This window comes from Adiantum capillus-veneris, chromosome 4, assembly GCF_014529385.1.
Source record: "Adiantum capillus-veneris isolate H3 chromosome 4, ASM1452938v2, whole genome shotgun sequence".
NCBI lineage: Eukaryota > Viridiplantae > Streptophyta > Polypodiopsida > Polypodiales > Pteridaceae > Adiantum > Adiantum capillus-veneris.
The window spans coordinates 32,826,146-32,847,908 of record NC_140934.1 but is presented as its reverse complement, the minus strand read 5'-3'; the positions used below and the strand labels follow the sequence as shown (position 1 = coordinate 32,847,908).

The following is a 21,763-nucleotide window of genomic DNA, read 5'->3' as shown; positions in this document are numbered from 1 at the left end:
TTTTGGGATGTATGTGGATGAGTTTTCAGACTTTGTAGTGCGTCAAGGAGATAGAGGGGCTCAATAAGCAGGGACATGGATTCCGTTGTTACTTTATGCTGATGATATTGTGTTGATTTCTGACTCTCCACAGGGGATGCAGCGTCACTTAGATGCTTTGCATACATTTGCTCATGACAGTGGATTGTCTGTCAACCTTGGGAAAACCAAGGTTATGGTGTTCAACCCCACACCACAGTGGGTCGGAGGTCAGCACCTACGTATGGCCAGGAGACTGTGGAGTACACAGATGCATATACCTATCTTGGGGTAGCTTTCAATGGACGAGTGTTTTCACTGAGGAGAGCATCAGAGACTAGACTGACGAGAGGATATGCAGCCTTGGGAGGACTGGAGAGGATGTGTTCGCAAGTTCAATTTCAGGAACCGCGAACAAAGCTATGGATTTTTGACACTCTAGTGACCTCAGCAATGCTCTACGGAGTTCAAATATGGGGACCCTCAATAGACCATCATGGGAGATCTGGCGACATAGATGGATGGAGATGTATGGAGAGGCCTCTAGTCTCTATGATCGCTCGGATGATTCGTGCTAAGGCCTCAATGCCGCATGAGATTATCCGAGCCCAGCTAGACACCCCCCCCCCCCCCCCCCCCCCCCCCCCCCCCCCCCCTGCCTCTCGGTTGAGGCATTGACTAGATCAACATCCTTTATCAACAGTTTATGAGATCTCCCAGAGACTGATATGCTCGGCTTGCCCTGGAGTCATCTCGACAACTAGCACTACAAGGCGATACATCATGTTGGTATGGATAGATGACAGCATGGTTTCAATCACATAGTTTCAGCATGGATAGATTGCCTCAGTTTCAATACTCCCTGTCTCTCACACGGACAGAGATCACCAGACTCATATGCCACGATCTCATTCAGCTAGATACCAAGAGCACATGGATACAGCCGACATAGGAGTTGGGAACGAAGATGGCCTTTTACAGAGAGCATCTTCACCAACTCACGGAGGACGGTTTTGTGACTAGGCCGGCATACATGGATACACACTTATCTCATGGGATACGATGCGCTATTGGGCAGATACGCACATCCTCACATCAACTCCAAGATTGGCCGATTTCGAGGGGTACTAGCAAGGGCCAGGATATGTCACCTATGTCACTTAGAACCAGAGACAGAGTTGCACTACACGTCATTGCCCAGCGTACTATGAGATATACGGCCGCTTCCACTTTCTATTCAGAGAGGGTTTCGGGCCATTTTCTAGAGTCATGAGAGACGAGGATCAAAGATGTCTCCGATTGTTTCTGCTAGAGCTACGCAGACTTAGGAAGAGCTTGCTGAGGACATCAGGGGAGAGACAGTCTCAGAGACGAATCGCATATTTCTTTACACAAGCCAGGGGAGAGGCAGAGGAGCAGTCACCACAGCAGATCTCAGAGCCCACCCACACTAGAGGTACGTTGATTGACCAAGCCATTGAGCTAGGCAGACCCAGATGCCCATGACCTCGAGGGGTCTCCCACCATCAACAAAGGCTGCAGCAGAAGATACAGATCACTCTAGCTCGACATGCAAGACGCCCAACCAGAGTACTGACCATGAAGGATGTTAATGAGATTCGACAGCGATCGATGAGAGATTTCATTTGAACCCACTAAACCCCTTCCCCCCCCCCAAAAACAAATAAATAAAAAATCTTGTTTCAATTCCAAATCAGCTTCAGATTCATTTCCTTGATGTTTTAGTGTTAGTTCTTTGTACTTTCCGTACTCAGACATGATATCAGATTCACTAACTTTTTGGTCTCATAGGTCATTTTTGGCCTTTCGAAGACGTTAATATAACATTTCATTTCATTTCATTTCTCTCTCTCTCTCTCTCTCTCTCTCTCTCTTTGCTGCTTGCCTTGCTGACGCGCTGCCTCCTGCATTACTCATGCGCTGCTCCTGCTACCACCCACGCTGCTGCTGCTCGCGCTGCTGTTCACCTGCTGCGCCACCCCCAACACCCCCCCCCCCTCCCCGCAGGTAAAGTGTCTGTCTGTCAAAAATCAGCCGAGAAATGGATAGAAGTCGCTAAGAATGGGAACGGGAAAGAAACCACATCTGTCCCCACTCCTATAATCATCAACATGACTCTAGAAGAAGAGCAACGAAGGAAAACTAGAGCTTTGCATATAAGAGTAATCGGTCTAAAAGACCGAGATGATGTGGAAGGGGAAGTTGAAGAACTTCTTCGCATGATGGGTAGTGAGGCTACTCACACAAAGGCATGGAGGGTGGGGAAGAAGACACAAGGCAATGGGGAGACTTCAAAAGGGAGAGCTTTAATCATCCGTTTCCCATCCATGGAGGCAAAGAAGGACTTCTTGAAGAAGCGTCCTACACTAAAGAAAACGGGCATATTCCTTCGAGATGACCTCACTCTCACACAGCTTGCGCATATGAGAGAGGTAATGCCAGAGATTCAAGCGGCAAGGGAGAAGGGAAAGACGGCCTTCTACAGAGATGGCCCGGGGGTGATTGTAGAGCAGCGCTCCACATGACGGTGCGAGACCCATGGGACCACACTCAAAGTTGCCACTTGGAATTGTAATGGATCTATGCGACTTGATGTGGGCGCTTTTGAGGATAGTTTCACGGGAAGAGACATCATCTTCTACTCTGAGACACATCAAGCCCCTGGCAGTCTATGCCTCACATTAGTGGATATAGATGGGAGACAGCCTGTAGACAGGAGACACGATCAGAGCACAGAGGGCAGGGATCAGGAGGAGTGGCAGTGTTATTCAAGGAGGAGTTGCAGCCATTGATACATATAGCCCGCAGGGATCTGCAAGCTAGGTACATGTGGGTGAGATTGAGAGCAGAGACAAACAAATATCTTTACATTGCTATTTGCTACTTTCCCCCGAGCACGTCAGTGTATGCACCACCCAGAGGATAGTCCCCCTTTTCTATTTTGGATGATGACATATGGGAGTTCTCTAGAGATGGTGACATCATCATTCTAGGGGATTTCAATGCTAGGACTGCCCATCATCAGACAGTATTTTATGATACTTCAAAGGAGATGCTAAGAGAGCTGGATGTTGCAGAGACAGGACTATCCAGACTATCACAAGATGGAGAACACACTGAGTATGGACGACATTCGATAGACATGGGGACTGCAGATGGATTGGCCATCTTGAATGGCCTACAGAGATTTCCCGCTACGGGGGGTTTTACATGCTTTCCACACAGACATGGAGCCAGCACAATGGATTATGTTATGGCACAGCCGAGCCTCATCTCTAGTATCCAGGATCTCACGGTTGGACCTAGAACTGTTGGTGTGGCAGTGGATCATGCTCTTGTGTCGTTGACCATCTCTTTTCAGTTTAGTGTAGCAGACAGGCTACGGACAACAGCCCCTACTCGCTACACCTCCACACTGGAGACTGACTTTGTATACATAGATGGGATCTACAGACGCCTGTGCACAGAGGAGCCAGGGCGACCTCTGGAGGAGCTTACTACTATATTGACACAGACACTACATGATGCAGCAGCAGAGGCATACCCACATACCCAGCCTGAGCAGAGACGCCGCTCGGGGAGCATGCCCCAGAACAGTTGGTATGATGAGGAATGCCGGGACACTAGAGCTAGACTTCAGAGGGAGGTGCTTTTGGGGGACATCACTCACAGACATCTCTGTACACAGTCCCTGAGCAGCCCCCCCTTCCTGACCCCCCCGATCCATGCCCACACACGTGTTTTTTTCACCGTTGAGATGGTGAGGAAGGCCATTGATAGGATGAGGATTGGGAGAGCATACGATCATGATGGCTTAGTGGCTGAGCATTTCACGCATGCCGGAGATCTACTAGCAAAGCTTCTAGCAGTTATGTTTGACCGTGCCATGTGTGAGGGCTTGCCTGATACTTGGAGCCTATCCACTATTGTACCTATCTTCAAGTTGGGAGACCCTATGGAGCCTGGGAATTATCGCACTATCATGATTGGACACACATTAGCACGGTTGTACGCATCTATTCTTGAGCAGCCAGCTGAGTAGATGGGCAGAGAGGGAGGGGATACGCGCAGTCAGACAAGCAGGGTTCAGGAGGGGTTTTTCTACTCTTGACCATATCTTGACACTCAGAGCCATCATTGAGGAGGGCAGATCGCGTGGGAGACGGATCTATTGTAGCTTTGTGGATTTCCGCAAAGCATTTGACACAGTGCCCAGAGCTAGATTTATGCGTAGATTACAGCAGATGGGAGTACCCACAGAGCTCATTTGGGGGGTCATGGCATTATACAGGTCAGTAGTGGGGCATGTACGCACCTCAGAGGGTCTATCCACACCAATTCACTCCACTATTGGGGTGAAGCAAGGCTGCCCGCTCCCTCCTACTCTATTTGGTATGTATGTGGATGAGGTTTCTGACTACATTGACAGAGATGGTGATAGAGGTGCAAAGCTGGCAGGGACATGGATTCCACTATTGTTATATGCTGATGATATTGTGTTGATCTCCGACTCTCCGGAGGGGATGCAACGTCACTTGGATGCTTTGCATAGGTTTGCTCAGGAAAGTGGTTTGTCTGTCAACCTTGATACAACCAAGGTCATGGTATTTAATACCACCCCACAGTGGATCAGGAGGTCAGCGCCAGCATTCACATACGGCCAGGAGACAGTGGAATATACAGATGCTTACACTTACCTCGGAGCATTTTCATTGAGGAGGGCAGAAGAGACTAGATTGACCAAAGCCCATGCAGCATTGGGTAGATTGGAAAGGATGTGTTCACAGGTTCAGTTTCAGGAGCCTCGGACGAAGCTCTGGCTGTTTGACACTCTGGTGGCTTCTGCATTGCTTTATGGAGCTGAGATTTGGGGACCTTCATTGGATCATCACGGGAGGACAGGCCGCAATGATGGATGGGGGGACATGGAGAAGCCTCTGGTCTCTATGATCTCGCGGCTCATTAGAGCCAAGGCTTCAGTACCACGTGCTATTGTCCTAGCAGAGCTAGCTGCCCCCCCACTAGTGGTTGAGGCGCTCACCAGATATGTCTGCCAGGGCGATACAGCATGCTGGTATGGGGAGATGACATCATGGTTTCAGGCGCATGGGTTCGGCATAAACACATTGCCTCCCTTCCAGTACTCACTGGATGCACCCTCTCTGACTCTTACACATTCCGAGATCGCCAAGCTCATCCGCCAAGACTTGACTCAGCTAGACACCAGGAGGACATGGATACAACCAGCACAGGAGCTGGGCACAAAGATGGCTTTCTACAAAGAGCATCTCCTCCAGGTTACTATGGATGGTTTTGTGACGAGACCCAGATACATGGACACCCACTTGTCTCATGGGATACGATGTGCTATTGGCCAGATACGCACATCTTCACACCAGCTGCGGATTGAGACTGGGAGATACAGCGGAGTACTAGCAGAGGCCAGGACATGCCCCCTGTGTGACATCGAGCCTGAGACAGAGTTGCACTACACATGCCACTGCTTCGTCTACTACGAGATACGAGGCCGCTTCCATTGCTTGTTCAGAGAGGGCTTTGGACCATTCTCCAGAGTCATGCGGTACGAGGATCAGAGATGCTTGGGCTTGTTTTTGCTCGAGCTGCGCAGACACAGAGAGAGCTTGATGAGAGGAGAGGCTAGCCAGTCTCAGAGACAGATCACAGACTTCTTTAGAGCTGCCATTGGACACCCAAAGGAGTTACTACCACAGTAGAGCTCGTCGCCTCACACTAGAGGCACATTGATCGACCGAGCGATTGAACTGAGGAGATCCAAACACCCACGACTGCGGAGGATTACACAGCATCGACGGAGGCTGCATTAGAGGATTCGGATCACTTTGGCCTGACATGCACGACGCCTGGTCAGACTACTGACCATGGAGGAGATTGATGAGATCCGCCAGCGACCGATGCTGGATCTCTTGTGATCTAGCTATCCCAGCTAGCTGCTTAGTTCACACCTAGCAGTTTAGGATTCCATAGTAATTTATTTTGTCATTCTGTCATTTCATTTTTGTCATCTTGTTACTTTGACTTTGTATCATATCTACCACATTGTAACTTTCTGGTCTCATAGGTCACTTTGGCCTTTTGAAGACGTTAATATAACATTTCATTTCATTTCTGTGTGTGTGTGTGTGTGTGTGTGTGTGTGTGTGTGCGCAGCCCTGCCCCCTCGCGCTCTCCCCCCCCCCCCCCCCCCTGCAGCCCCACCCTCTCTGAGACGGATATGCTAGACCCTTGAGTCTTCGAGACAGTTAGCTCTTGAGGGGGACACTTCATGCTGGTATGCACAGATGACATCATGGTTTCGGAGGCAAGGCTTCACCATGGACAGGCTGCCCCCTTTCCAATACTCTTTTCAGGCACCCACAACGTCTCTTACACGGGTGGAGATTACTAGACTCATTCGTCAGGACCTCATCCAGCTGGATACAATGAGGATATGGATAGAGCCGCCGCAGGAGTTGGGCACGAAGATGGCTTTCTATAGAGAGCATCTTCTCCACCTCACAGGAGATGGGTTTGTGATTCGACCTGACTACATGGACACACATATGTCTCATGGTTTGCGGTGTGCCATTTGTCAAATACGCACATCCTCACATCAGCTGGAGATGGAGACTGGTAGATTCAAAGGGATACTAGCAAACAACAGGATATGCTGCTTATGCCAGCTAGAGCCAGAGACAGAGCTACATCACATATGTCATTGCACAGTGTACTATGAGATACAGGGCCGTTTCCACTGCTTATTCAGAGAGGGTTTCGGGCCTCTATCTAGGGTCATGAGTTATGAGAATCAGAGATATCTTGGGCTATATCTACTTGAGTTACACAGGCATAGAGAAACTTTACTGAGGAGAGCTGAAGAGAGACAACCCCAGAGACAGATCATAGATTTCTTTACACTAGATATTGTACATCTAGAAGAACAGATGTAGGAGCAGCCAACAGTGGAGAGGTCTGCCCGCGCGCGCACGCACGCACGCGCGCACACACACACACACACACACACACACACACACACACACACACACACACACAGAGAGAGGAGAGAGAGAGAGAGAGAGAGAGAGAGAGAGAGAGAGAGAGAGAGAGAGAGAGAGAGACCCAAAGACAGATTACAGATTCTTTTTCACTAGATATGGGACAGCTACAGGAGCAGCCATCACTGCAGAGCTCGGCCCACACTCATTCGACCACTACTGGCACTCTCATCGACCGAGCACTGGAGCTACGGAAATACAGACGGCCACGATTGAGGACAGGGGCTACACAGCATCGACGGAGACTACAATAGAGGATTCGAGCCATACTCTCTCGACATCCAGAGTGCAGATGAGGATGGATTCTAGTAGTAGTATCTTTGTTCTAGTTCTTGTGTACCCAGACATGGTATTAGATTCACCATTTTGTAACAGGTTGGTCTCGTAGGTTATTTTGGCCTTTTGAAGACGTTAATATAACATTACATTTCATTTCTCACTCTCTCTCAAAATGACCTATGAAATGGAAGAAACATGTCATGTGTTGTGCATGGAGCTCAAAAGTCTCTTATTTGACCTATGCAATTTAAAGAAGACATCATATGGTCTGTATGGAGCTCCTAAGTTTCTTGAGGCTCAAGGTTGTGGAGATAAGAGTCCCAATCAAGAGTACACATCATGGTTGGAAATTGGAAAAGATGGAGAAGTACCGTGCAAGCCAAAAAGAACGAAGCTACCTTAGGAACTTATCAAGGGAGGGTCTGGGACATAGCAAACAGGCACGAGGAGTGCTGCATTGGAGAAATCAAAGAAGCTACAACTCCAGAAAGTGGAGCTAAGAGTGGAAGAAGGCCGCTATGGAGAAGGCTCAACGGCTGGAGACCTGGTGCTGGTGACCTCCAGTCCAGCAAAGATGTATGTGTATCTGTGGGATCACATTGGGGACATTGTATGCGTGATCATGGCACCTTGGTTTCCGGCAAGGCTATGTGGGTTTCCTTGCAGATCGGAGACACTTTAGTGGGCATTTTGTGTGTGTATGCCCCGACAACAGCTAGTGCTTCGGCTCGGTTCTGGGAGCAGATTGTGGATTTCTTGCGTACTGTGGACTCGTAGATTGAGGGCGGAGATGTCAATAATGTTTGAGACAACGGAGGATCGGCGAGCTGATGAGCCCCTTGCCTTCCCATCCATTGCTCAATCAGAGAGACATGCTTGAAATTGATTTCTATTTGCCGTTTCTGACGTGGATGCCTGGCATGGACCTTCCTTGACTCGTACCCCTTGGCCACTGCATTTCTCTTGGGGATGCAGTTGGACACATTTTACTTTCAGGGGATGCAGGGAAGTTCGCACAGTAAGAAACCGAGTCTTGATATCAACATGAGAATGTGTTTGAATGGCAAGGAGAAACTTTTCCCGCGGACATCTGAAATCAGGAAGCCCTCATAACTAAAGCTGCCTTGACTGATACAAAATTTAGCAAAGAACAGCAATCTTTACATCAGTTTTTCCTTATTTGCTCCTGTAAGACACACCCAATACTCGTGCAGCACCTGATGCCATCAGGAATCCAAGAGCCTATATTCAAAACTGAAGGCAGTACAGGTTGAGAAAAGGAAATAATAAAACATATCATAAGTAGATAGCCAATGGATAACTATGATCTAAATTCATATAGCATACTCTTCTGCCTTTTCATAAACAGAAACAAGAGGCTCAACAGCATGGTATGATAATGTGGATGATAGATTACCACATCTGAACCCACGAAAGAAACAGCTTTAATATCTGGGTGATCACAGATAAGGTTCACGACATCCTGAAACATATAAGCCTCCCATAAGAATCAAAGGAAACACCAGTAAGGTTTACTAGTTTCACCCCTCTGAAAGATCAAAACTACATACATGAGTCCCATGGACTATATTCAGCACACCAGGTGGCAGGCCAGCTTCTGCTGCAAGTTCTGCCAGTAGGATGGATGCTCCTGTAATAAAACACATCAATACAGACAAATTACTTATGCTGATGATTGACTTCTGATGGAGCTCACTAGCTTGATAAGGGGATATATGGGGATCCAACAAGTAATGTTCCCTATCTGCTTGAAACATTTACTAACAAAATCTACAGATTTAGAACCAAAAAAAAAAAGCTCACTGCCTTGCTGAGGCAGATAAATGGCAAGCACTGGCTTATTAAAGCAAGAACAGGCAAGTTAATCATTATGCGGGCATTGCCTCATATGTTCAATCGCATCTCTTCGGAATCCAGAGCATTTCTTGCAATGAACAGTCACATTGAGCACAAGGCAGGCAAAGTAACTGAATGCAAATGTTGACACTTGCTTAATGTAAGACTCACCTGGATCCTTTTCTGAGGGCTTAAGTATGAAGGTGTTCCCACAAGTAACAGCAATTGGGAACATCTGAAAAATTGAAATTAGGAAAACACGCAGAGAACAGAGTATAACAAGTTAAACTGCAAACTAAAGAGCCAGCGCCTTAAATCTTACCCACAAGGGAATCATGGCTGGAAAATTGAAGGGGCAGATGCCAGCACAAACACCCAGGGGTTGTCTTATACTGTATGTATCGATTCCCGTGGATACATTTTCCACAAATTCACCCATTTGCAAAGTAGACATGTTGCAAGCATGTTCCACAACCTCTGCACCAATATGAAGCTAAATTTAGTAAGAAATCTCTCTCTCTCTCTCTCTCTCTCTCTCTCTCTCTCCTTCTCGGGTGTGGGTGTGGGTGTGGGTGTGTGAGCTAATAAAAAGAGGAAAATGGTATAACCTTTCTATCACCCAAGTGTGGTAGATTGGTTATGCCATTTCCCTCTTGAATAACAAGTCTTGAGTTCAACTCTCCAGCTGGATCTCTAAGGTCTCTTGGGATAGTTTCCTACAACATTAAAATTCTTTTCTTCTTCTTCTCTCTCTCTCTCTCTCCGCACCCCCCGCCCCTCGCCCTCCCCTCGCCTCTCGCCCTCCCCCTATCTCCTCGCCCTAGCCCCTACCCCTACCCCTCCCCTCGCCCTCCCCCTATCTCCTCGCCCCTCACCCTTGAACCTACCCTCGCCCTCGCCTCTCGCCCTCCCCTATCTCCCGCCCTCGCCCTCTTCCCATCACCCTCGCCCGTGGCTTCCACCGCCTAAAGCAAACGCTAAAGCACAAATTAAATTTCTTTAAATTTCCCTGCGAAAAGCACTGCCCATCGAAAAGCAAAAAGAAAAATAAAAAAGGCCAATTCTCCTACAGGTGCTAGAACAGGAGCAGACCCAGGGCTGCGTTGGTTGTGTGGGACAGCTTCGGATTTGTGGTGTATGCAGGATAGCATTAGACAGGTTTGGGTTCAGGACATTGGGCGCAAGGCCCCTCCATTATTTTGGCTTTAAGGCTGACGCCCGCAGTGGGCTGCGGTTGTACCTTTACCCGCCGTGGAATGCTTGATGCGGGAGACAATGTATGCATAGTGTGGATGCATATGTGCGCTTAGTGGCTCTTTTCCGGACAGTGATTAAGCATGAGGAAGCTGAGTGATAAAGCCGACCCCCTAGAGGATGCCATTCAAAAGTGCAAAGAGGAAATGACGGAGACTATTACCAAGATGAACCGCAATCTATTGGGCACAATAAAAATGCTCGAAGGACGCGTCCTGATCCAAGAAAGCAAGATAAACGCACTGGAAGACCGAGTGACGACTCAGGACGAAGAGATTGCGTCACTCAAGAAAGATCTCGCCGAAGCACGATCAAGCAACACACCGGAAGAGGGTGAATTGCAACCCTCAATAATCGAAGAAATCAACACGATCAAGGAGCAAGTACGGGCCATCAAAGCGGGAGAAGAGCAACACAAAGAGATGACGACTTCTTGGGTGGATGTTCTTACAAAAACTCAACAGAAGGCGGATGAAGCCGAGAAGTGGATCGAGGTGGCCAAGAAAGGAAAAGGCAAGGAGATAACATCCACGTCCACACCCACTATCATTAATCAGACACTAGAGGAGGAGCAAAGAAGACGTGTGCGCGCTTTAAATGTGAGAATTTGCGGTCTTAAAGACAAAGGCAATGTGGACGAAGAGGTAAAAGAACTCATGGCCTTGATGGGGGTTCATGCACACAAGAGCCTGGAGGGTAGGCAACATGAAGAAAAATGGAAGCAGTGGGGAAACCTCAAAAGAAAGGGCACTCATCCTCCGTTTTCCCGCCATGGAAGCGAAGAAGTCCTTCTTGAAGAAAAGGCCAACTCTTAAAGAGACGGGCATTTTTCTCGGGGATGATCTTACCTCTCGCAGATCGCTCATATGCAGGAAGTAATGCCGGAGATTAGAGCGGCAAAGGGAAAAGGCAAGATTGCATTTGATCGAGATAGAAGAGTAGTAATACTGGAGCGACGCTCCACATGACGGTGCGAGACTTATGGCACCACACTCAAAGTGGCGGCCTGGAATTGTAATGGATCCATGCGTCTTGATGTGGGTGCTTTTGAGGATAGCTTTACTGGAAGAGACATCATCTTTTACTCTGAGACACACCACGCCTCTGGGCAATCCATGCCTCATATCAGTGGATACAGATGGGAGACAGCTTACAGACAGGAGACACGCTCAGAGCACAGAGGACGGGGCTCGGGGAGAGTGGCAGTGTTATTTAGAGAGGATTTGCAGCCATTGATACATATAGCCCGTAGGGATAAGCAGGCTAGGTACATGCGGGTGAGATTGAAAGCACAGACAGGCGGATATCTCTGCATTGCTATTTGCTACTTTCCCCCGAGTACGTCGGTCTATGCATCACCCAGAGGACAGTCCCCCTTTTCTATTTTGGATGATGACATATGGGAGTTCTCTAGAGATGGTGAAATTATCATTCTAGGGGACTTCAATGCTAGGACTGCCCATCACCAGACAATGTTTTATGATACTTCAGAGGAGATGCTAAGAGAGCTAGATGTTGTAGAGACGGGCTTGTCCAGACTATCACACGATGCGGAATATACTGAGTATGGGTGACATGTGATAGACATGGGCACCGCACATGGACTGGCCATCTTGAATGGCCTACAGAGGTTTCCTGCTTCGGGAGGCTTCACATGCTTCCCACACAGACATGGAGCCAGCACAGTGGACTATGTCATGGCACAACCGAGCCTCGTCTCTAGTATCTAGGACCTCACGGTTGGACCCCGACCTGTTGGTGTGGCAGTGGATCATGCTCTTGTATCGCTGACCATTTCTTTTCAGTTTAGTGTAGCACACAGGCTACGGGCAGCAGCCCCTACTCGCTACACCTTCACGCGGGAGACGGACTCTGTATACATAGATGGGATCTACGAACGCCTGTGCACAGAGGAGCCAGAGCGACCTCTGGAGGAGCTTACTACTATACTGACACAGACACTACATGATGCAGCAGCAGAGGCATACCCACATACCCAGCCTGAGCAGAGACGCCGTTCGGGAAGCATGCCCCAGAAAGTTGGTATGATGAGGAATGCCAGGACACTAGAGCTAGACTTCAGAGGGAGGTGCTTTTGGGGGACATCACTCATAGGCAATCACAGATTGACTTCCGACGCCTAGTGCGGCGGAAGAAGAGGGCATTTTTGGCTCGCCTAGAGCAGGATCTATACCAGCTATTCTTGAGTCAAAACTCACGTGAGGCATGGATGCTCTTTCATGAGCACTCCCCCCCCCCCCCCCCCCCCCCTACCATCACTTCTATAGAGGCCTGGGGCCAGTATGCATCATCTTTGTACACAGTTCCTGAGCAGCCCCCCCTTCGTGACCCCCTCCCCCCCGATCCATGCCCACACACATGTGTTTTCTTCACCGCTGAGATGATGAGGAAGGCCATTGACAGGATGAGGACTGGGAGAGCATATGATCATGATGGCTTAGTGGCTGAATATTTCATGCAAGCCAGAGATTTACTAGCAGAGCTTCTGGCAGTTATGTTTAACCATGCCATGTGTGAGGGCTTGGCTGATACCTGGAGCCTATCTACTATTGTACCTATCTTCAAGTCAAGAGACCCTATGGAGCCTGGGAACTATCGCACTATCATGATTGGACACACATTGGCACGGTTGTACGCATCTATTCTTGAGCAGCAACTGAGTAGATGGGAAGAGAGGGAGAGGATGAGCGCAGCCGGGCAGGCAGGTTTCATGAGGGTTTTTCTACTCTTGACCATATCTTGACACTCAGAGCCATCATTGAGGAGGGCAGATTGCATGGGAGACGGATCTATTGCAGCTTTGTGGATTTCCGTAAAGTATTTGTCACAGTGCCCAGAGCGAGATTGATGCGCAGATTACAGCAGATGGGAGTACCCACAGAGCTCATTTGGGGGTTCATGGTATTATACAGGTCAGTAGTGGGGCATGTATGCACCCCAGAGGGTCTATCCACACCGGTTTACTCCTTTATTGGGGTGAAGCAAGGCTGCCCGCTCTCTCCTACTCTATTTGGTATGTATGTAGATGAGGTTTCTGACTACATTGAGAGAGATGGTGATAGAGGTGCACAGCTGGCGGGGACATGGATTCCACTATTGTTATATGCTGATGATATTGTTTTGATCTCTGACTCTCCGGAGGGGATGCAACGTCACCTGGATGCTTTGCATAGGTTTGCCCAAGAAAGTGGTTTGTCCGTCAACCTTGGTAAAACCAAGGTCATGGTATTTAATACCACCCCACAGTGGATCAGGAGGTCAGCGCCCGCCTTCACATACGGACAAGAGAAGGTGGAATATACAGATGCTTACACTTACCTTGGAGTGGTTTTTCGTGGGCCAACATTTTCATTGAGGAGGGCAGCAGAGACTAGATTGACCAAAGCCCATGCAACATTGAGTAAATTGGAAAGGATGTGTTCACAGGTTCAGTTTCAGGAGCCTTGGACGAAGCTCTGGCTCTTTGACACTTTGGTGGCTTCTGTATTGCTATATGGAGCTGAGATTTGGGGACCTTCACTGGACCATCACGGGAGGATAGGCCGCGGTGATGGATGGGGGGACATGGAGAAGCCTCTGGTCTCTATGATCTCGCAGCTCATTAGGGCCAAGACTTCAGTACCACGTGCTATTATACGAGCAGAGCTAGTTGCCTCCCCACTAGTGGTTGAGGCGCTCACTAGATCTGTCTCCTTCATACACCGCATGTGGGAACTTCCTAGAGACAGATATGCACGCCTTGCACTTGAGTCCTCTCGAGAGTTAGCCGTGCAAGGAGGTACAACATGCTGGTATGGGGAGATTACGCCATGGTTTCAAGCGCATGGGTTCAGCATAGACAGATTGCCTCCTTTCTAGTACTCACTGGATGCGCCCTCTCTGACTCTTACACAATCCGAGATCACCAGGCTCCTTCGCCAAGACTTGACTCAGCTAGACACCAAGAGGACATGGATACAGCCAGTACAAGAGCTAGGCATGAAGATGGCTTTCTACAGAGAGCATCTCCTCCAGCTTACCGAGGACGGTTTTGTGACGAGGCCCAGATACATGGACACTCACCTGTCTCATGGGATACGATGTGCTATTGGCCAGATACACACATCTTCACACCAGTTGCGGATCGAGACTGGGAGATACTGCAGAGTACCAGCAGAGGCCAGGACATGTCCCCTGTGTGACATCGAGCCTGAGACAGAGTTGCACTACACATGCCACTACCCCGTCTACTATGAGATATGAGGCCGCTTCCATTGCTTGTTCAGAGAGGGCTTTGGACCATTCTCTAGAGTCATGCGGTACGAGGATCAGAGATGCCTGGGTTTGTTTTTGCTCGAGCTGCGCAGACACAAAGAGAGCTTGATGAGAGGAAAGACTAGCCAGTCTCAGAGACAGATCACATAATTCTTTAGAGCTGCCACTGGACACCTGGAGGAGTTACTACCGCAGCAGAGCTCGTCGCTTTACACCAGAGGCATACTGATCGACCGAGCGACTGAGTTGGGGAGATCCTGATGCCCACGACTGCGGAGGACTACACAACATCGACAGAGGCTGCATCAGAGGATCCGGGTCACTTTGGCTCGACATGCACGACGCCCGGTCAGACTACTGACCATGGAGGAGATTGATGAGATCCACCAGCCCCCGATGCTGGATCTCCTGTGATCTAGCTATCCCAGCTAGCTGTTTTAGTTGCTTAGTCCACACCCAATAGTCTAGGATTCCATAGTATTTTATTTTGTCATTTTGTCATCTTGCTACTCTGACTTTGTATCAGATCCACCACATTGTAACTTTCTGATCTCATAGGTCACTTTGGCCTTTTGAAGACGTTAATATAACATTTCATTTCATTTCATTTCTCTCTCTCGCTGCCTAACCTGAGTCCTGTGCTCTGCGCGCTGCCTTACCTAAGCTCTGCCTGCGTGCTGCCTCACCTGAGCCTTGCCTGCGCGCTGCCCCTGCTCGCGCCCCTGCTCACGCCCCTACTCACGCTACCCCTGCCCCATCGCGTAACGTAACGTAAACTGCAGGCAGTTCGTGCGCAACCCACACCTGCCAGCAAATCCCCCCCCCCCCCCCCCCCCGCGCAAGTGCAAGTTTTTCCGAAAAACAGTCTCAGACCCTTTTTTCAGCCCTGCAGAAAATTGAAAACAGAGAGCGCAAAATTCAGAATTTTACTGGGAATTTACAGGAAATTCAAAAACTGCAGAATTTACAAAAATTGCAAAATTGGCAGGTGCAAAAAGCAAATGTATGCCATGTATGCTTAATGTGGGAGCACATGTATGCATAATGTGGTGCGTGTAGGTTGGTCTCCTACTAAAGTCGCAAATTTTCTCTCGTTTTTTGGCGGCAATGAAGCATGAGGAAACAGAATGATAAGCTCGACCGCTTAGAGGATAGAGTTCAAAAGTGCAAAGAAGAAATGACCAAAACCATCAACAAAATCAACCGCAACTTATTGGGCACAATAAAAATGCTCAACGACCGCGTGTTGGCCCAAGAACGCAAGATAACTACACTGGGAGATCGTGTGACGGCCCAAGACAAAGAGATTGCGTCACTCAAGAGGGAGCTAGCTGAAGCACGATCACAAAATACACTTGAAGAAGGAGAATTGCAACCTTCAATAATAGAAGAGCTCAACATGATCAAAGAACAAATGTGAGCCATCAAAGAGGGGGAAGAGCAGCACAAAGATATGACGACCTCATGGGTGGACGTTATTACAAAGACTCAACAGAAGGCAGACGAGGCCGAGAAATGGATTGAGGTTGCCAAGAAAGGGAAAAGCAAGGAAACAACAACGTCCACACCCACCAAGGAAACCAAGGAAACAACAACGCTCCACATGACAGTGTGAGACCTATGGGACCACACTCAAAGTTGCTACATGGAATTGTAATGGATCTATGCGTCTTGATGTGGTGCTTTTGAGGAAAGTTTTAGTGGGAGAGACATCATCTTCTACTCTGAGACACACCAGGCCCCTGGGCAGTCTATGCCTTACATTAGTGGATACAGATGGGAGACCACCTGTAGATAGGAGACACGATCAGAGCACAGAGGGCGGGGCTCAGGAGGAGAGGCAGTGTTATTCAGGGAGGAGTTACAGCCATTGATACATATAGTTCGCACGGATGAGCAAGCTAGGTACATGTGGGTGAGACTGAGAGCAGAGACAGACACATATCTTTACATTGCTATTTGCTACTTCCCCCCGAGTACGTCAGTGTATGCACCACCTAGAGGACAGTCCCCCTTTTCTCTTTTGGATGATGACATCTGTGAATTCTCTAGAGATGGTGACATCATCATTTTAGGGGACTTCAATGCTGGGACTACCCATCATCAGACAGATTATTATCATACTTCAGAGGAGATGCTAAGAGAGCTGGATGTTGCAGAGACGGGCCTATCCAGACTATCACAAGATGGGGAACATACTGAGTATGGACGACACTTGATAGACATGGGGACAGCACATGGATTGGTCATCTTGAATGGCCTACAAAGATTTCCCGATGCGGGGGGTTTTACATGCTTTCCACACAGACATGGAGCCAACACAGTGGATTATGTCATGGCACAACCAAGTCTCATTCCTAGTATCCAGGATCTCACGGTTGGACCCAGACCTGTTGGTGTGGCACTGGACGATGCTCTTGTGTCGCTGACAATCTCTTTCTAGTTTAGTGTAGCACACAGACCATAGGCAGCAGCCCCTACTAACTACACCTTCACACGGGAGAAGGACTGTGTATACATAGATGGGATCTACAAACGCTTGTGTACAGAAGAGCCAGGGCGACCTCTGGAGGAGCTTACTACTATACTGACACAGACATTACATCATGCAGCAGCAGAGGCATACCCACACACCCAACCTGAGCAGAGACGCCGTTCTAGGAGCATGCCCCAGAACAGCTGGTATGATGAGGAATGCTGCGAGACTAGAGCTAAACTTCAGAGGGAGGTGCTTTTGGGGGGCATCAGTCCACAGATTGACTTCCAGCGCCTAGTGCGGCGGAAGAAGAGGGCATTTTTGGCTCGCCTAGAGTAGGACCTATACCAGCTATTCTTGAGTCAGGACTCACGTGAGGCATGCCGGCTCTTTCATGAGCACTCTACCCCCTTGCCATTACCTCTACAAAGGCTTTGGGCGAGAACGCGTCATCTCTGTACACAGTTCCTGGACAGCCGCCCTTTCCCAACCCCCCCGATCCATGCTCCCACACATGTGCTTTTTTCACCACCGCGGAGATGGTGAGGAAGGCCATCGACAGGATGAGGACTGGGAGAGAATATGATCATGATGGCTTAGTGGTTGAGCACTTCATGCATGCCAGAGATCTACTAGTAGAGCTTCTAGCGGTTATGTTTCACCGTGCCATGTGTGAGGGCTTGCCTGATACTTGGAGCCTACCTATTATTGTACCTATCTTCAAGTCAGGAGACCCTATGGAGCCTGGAAATTATCACACTATCATGATCGGACACACATTGGCACGGTTGTACGCATCCATTCTTGAGTTGCAACTAAGCAGATGGGCACAGAGAGAGAGGATACGCGTAGTCGGGCAGGTAGGGTTCAGGAGAGATTTTTCTACTCTTGACCATATCTTGACACTCAGCCATCATTGAGGAGGGCAGATCACATGGGAGACGGATCTATTGTAGCTTTGTGGACTTCCGCAAAGCATTTGACACAGTACCCAGAGCTAGATTGATGCGCAGATTACACGAGATGGGAGTACCCACAGAGCTCATTTGGGGGGTCATGGCATTATACAGGTCAGTAGTGGGGCATGTACGCACCTGAGAGGGCCTATCTACAGCGGCTCACTCAACTATTGGAGTGAAGTAGGGTTGCCGGCTCTCTCCTACTCTATTTGGTATGTATGTGGATAAGGTTTCTGACTACATTGAGAGAGATGGTGATAGAGGTGCACAACTAGCAGGGACATGGATTCCACTATTGTTATATGTTGATGATGTTGGGTTGATCTCCGACTCTCTGGAAAGGATGCAACGTCACTTGGATGCTTTGCATAGGTCCGCCCATGAAAGTGGTTTGTCTATCAACCTTGGTAAAACCAAGGTCATGGTATTTAATACCACCCAACAGTGGATCAGGAGGTCAGCGCCCGCATTTACATACGGACAGGACACAGTGGAGTACACAGATGCTTACACTTACCTTGGAGTCGTTTTCAGTGGACTAGCAGTTTCATTGAGGAGAGCAGCAGAGACTAGACTGACCACAGCCCATGCAACATTGGGTAGATTGGAGAGGATGTGTTCACATGTTCAGTTTTAGGAGCCTCGGACGAAGCTCTGACTCCTTGACACTTTGGTGGCTTCTGCATTGCTCTATGAGCTGAGATTTGGGGACCTTCATTGGACCATCACGGGAGGACAGGTCGCACTGATGAATGGGGGGACATGGAGAAGCCACTAGTCTCTATGATCGCGCGGCTCATTAGAGCCAAGGCTTTAGTACCACATGCCATTATCCGGCCAGAGCTAGCTGCCCCCCCACTAGTGGTGGAGGCACTCACCAGATCTGTCTCCTTCATACACCGCATGTGGGAACTTCCCAGAGACAGATATGCCCGCACTTGAGTCCTCTCGACAGTTAGCCATGCAGGGAGATACAACATGTTGGTATGGGGAAATGACATCATGGTTTCAGGCGCATGGGTTCAGCATATACTGATTGCCCCCCTTCCAGTACTCAATGGATGCACCCTCTCTGACTCTTACACAGTCCTAGATCACCAGGCTCATCCGCCAGGACTTGACTCAGCTAGACACCAGGAGGACACGGATACAGCCAACACAAGAGTTGGGCACGAAGATGGCTTTCTACAAAGAGCATCTTCTCCAACTTACTGCGGACGGTTTTGTGACAAGGCCCAGATACATGGACACCCACTTGTCTCATGGGATACGATGTGCTATTGGTCAGATACGCACATCTTCACACCAGTTGCGGATCGAGACTGGGAGATACAATGGAGTACCGATAGAGGCCAGACATGGAGCGTGAGACAAAGTTGCACTACACTTGCCACTGCCCTGTTTACTACGAGATATCTGGCCGCTTCCACTGCTTGTTCAGAGAGGGCTCCGGACCACTCTCCAAAGTCATGCGATACGAGGATCAAAGAACTGGGTCTGTTTTTGCTCGAGCTGCATAGACACGGAGAGAGCCCGATGAGGGAAGAGGCTAGCTAGTCTCAGAGACGGATCACAGACATCTTTAGAGCAGACACTGGACACTCGGAGGAGCTACTACCACAGGAGAGCTATCGACCGAGAGACCGAGCTAGGGAGATCCAGACGCCCATGACTGCGGAGGACTACACAGCATCGACGGAGGCTCCATCAGAGGATTCATATCACTTTGGACCGACATGCACGACACCCGGTCAGGCTATTGACCATGGAGGAGATTGATGAGATCCGCCAGTGACCGATGCTGGATCTTTTGTGATTTAGCTATCCCACCTAGCCACTTAGCTCACACCTAGCAGTTTAGGATTCCATAGTATTTTATTTTGTCATTTTTGTTACTCTGACCTTGTATTAGATCCACCACATTGTAACTTTCTGGTCTCATAGGTCACTTTGGCCTTTTGAAGACGTTAATATAGCATTTCATTTCATTTCCTCTCTCTCTCTCTCTCTCTCTCTCTCTCTCTCTCTCTCTCTCTCTCTCGTATAGACTTGATGTGGGGGCCTTTGAGGATAGCTTCAGAGACAGAGACATTGTTTTCTACTCAGAGACTCATCAGGCTCCAAGACAGTTGATGCCGCACATATTAGGATACAGATGGGAGACAGCTTGTAGGACATGCACCAGAACTGCACATGGGACTAGAGGATCAGGAGGTGTAGCAGTTCTTTTCAGAGAGGAGCTCCAACCACTATTGCGCATAGTTCGGAGAGATGATCAGGCCAGATACTTGTGGGTGAGGTTGAGGGCAGAGACTGGACGTTTCTTGTACATCGCCATATGCTATTTTCCTCCCAGCACTTCAGTATATGCTTCACCCAGAGGACAGTCTCCTTACTCTGCACTTGATGATGATATCTGGGAGTTCTCCAGAGATGGAGACATCATACTCCTGGGGGATTTCAATGCCCGTACAGGCAGCTCACAGACAGTCTTCTATGACACATCAGAGGAGATGCTTAGAGAGCTAGAGCCAGAGGAGTTGGGACTTGAGAGATGCTCACACGACAGAGAGCATACAGAGTATGGGAGATACCTGAGAGAGATGACGACTACTCACAGTTTAGCCATACTGAATGGCTTAACGACTTTCCCATTGTCTACAGGTTTTACTTGTTTTCCTCATAGACATGGGTCCAGCACCGTAGACTATGTTCTGACACATCCGAGCTTTATCTCTCACATTCAGGATTTCACAGTGGGGCCCAGGCCAGTTGGGATAGCAGTAGATCATGCACTTTTAACATTATCAGTCTCCTTTGAGTACAATACATCTCAGGCCTCACGGGGTGGTGGACATACACGCTATACTTTTACACCAGAGACTGACTCAGTCTATGCAGAGGAGATACGTAGGCTTTTATGCACATCAGAGCCAGTATACACAGTGGAGGAGATCACATCTATGCTGACAGTGACATTACATGGGGCAGCGACAGAGGCATATCCACACACTCAGCCGGGGCAGAGACGTCTTTCTGGACACATGCCTCAGAACAACTGGTATGATGAGGAGTGTAGACAGAGGAGAGCTCAGATACAGCGGGACCTTACATTGGGAGTGATCACCTATAGACAGTCTCGCATTGCTACACGACGACTAGTGCGGCGGAAGAAGTGAGCTTTCTTGGTCCAGATGGAGCAAGATTTATATCAGCTCTTCCTTAGTAGAGATTCAGGAGAGGCTTGGCGTCTATTCCATGAGAAGTCTCCCCCACCAGTGATTACTTCTACAGAGATATGGGGGCAGTATGCAACATCTTTATACACTGTACCTGGACAACCACCATTACCAGACCCACCACAGCCATGTCCGGATACGAGCACCTTCTTTACCACTGAGATGGTAAAGGAGGCCATTGACAGGATGAAGACCAGACGGGCACAGGATCATGAGGGTTTGGTAGCAGAGCACATTATACATGCTGGGGATTTGTTGGCAGAGATGCTTGCACGGCTATTCAACCGTGTCATGTGTGAGGGTCTCCCTGAG

General features: G+C 48.9%; 1 protein-coding gene across 1 annotated transcript in view; it reads right to left on the bottom strand.

The window, feature by feature from the left end:
- The window catches only part of ALDH6B2 (aldehyde dehydrogenase 6B2), a 106,193-nt gene that overhangs the window by 13,548 nt on the left and 70,882 nt on the right, over window positions 1–21,763 (bottom strand). Inside the window, exons 6-9 of the mRNA XM_086510364.1 lie at window positions 9,571–9,725; window positions 9,420–9,483; window positions 8,963–9,042; window positions 8,809–8,874 (exon numbers count right to left, since the gene is read on the bottom strand). Coding sequence (XP_086366490.1) covers window positions 8,809–8,874; window positions 8,963–9,042; window positions 9,420–9,483; window positions 9,571–9,725 — 365 coding nt within the window. The remainder of the gene's footprint in view (window positions 1–8,808; window positions 8,875–8,962; window positions 9,043–9,419; window positions 9,484–9,570; window positions 9,726–21,763) is intronic.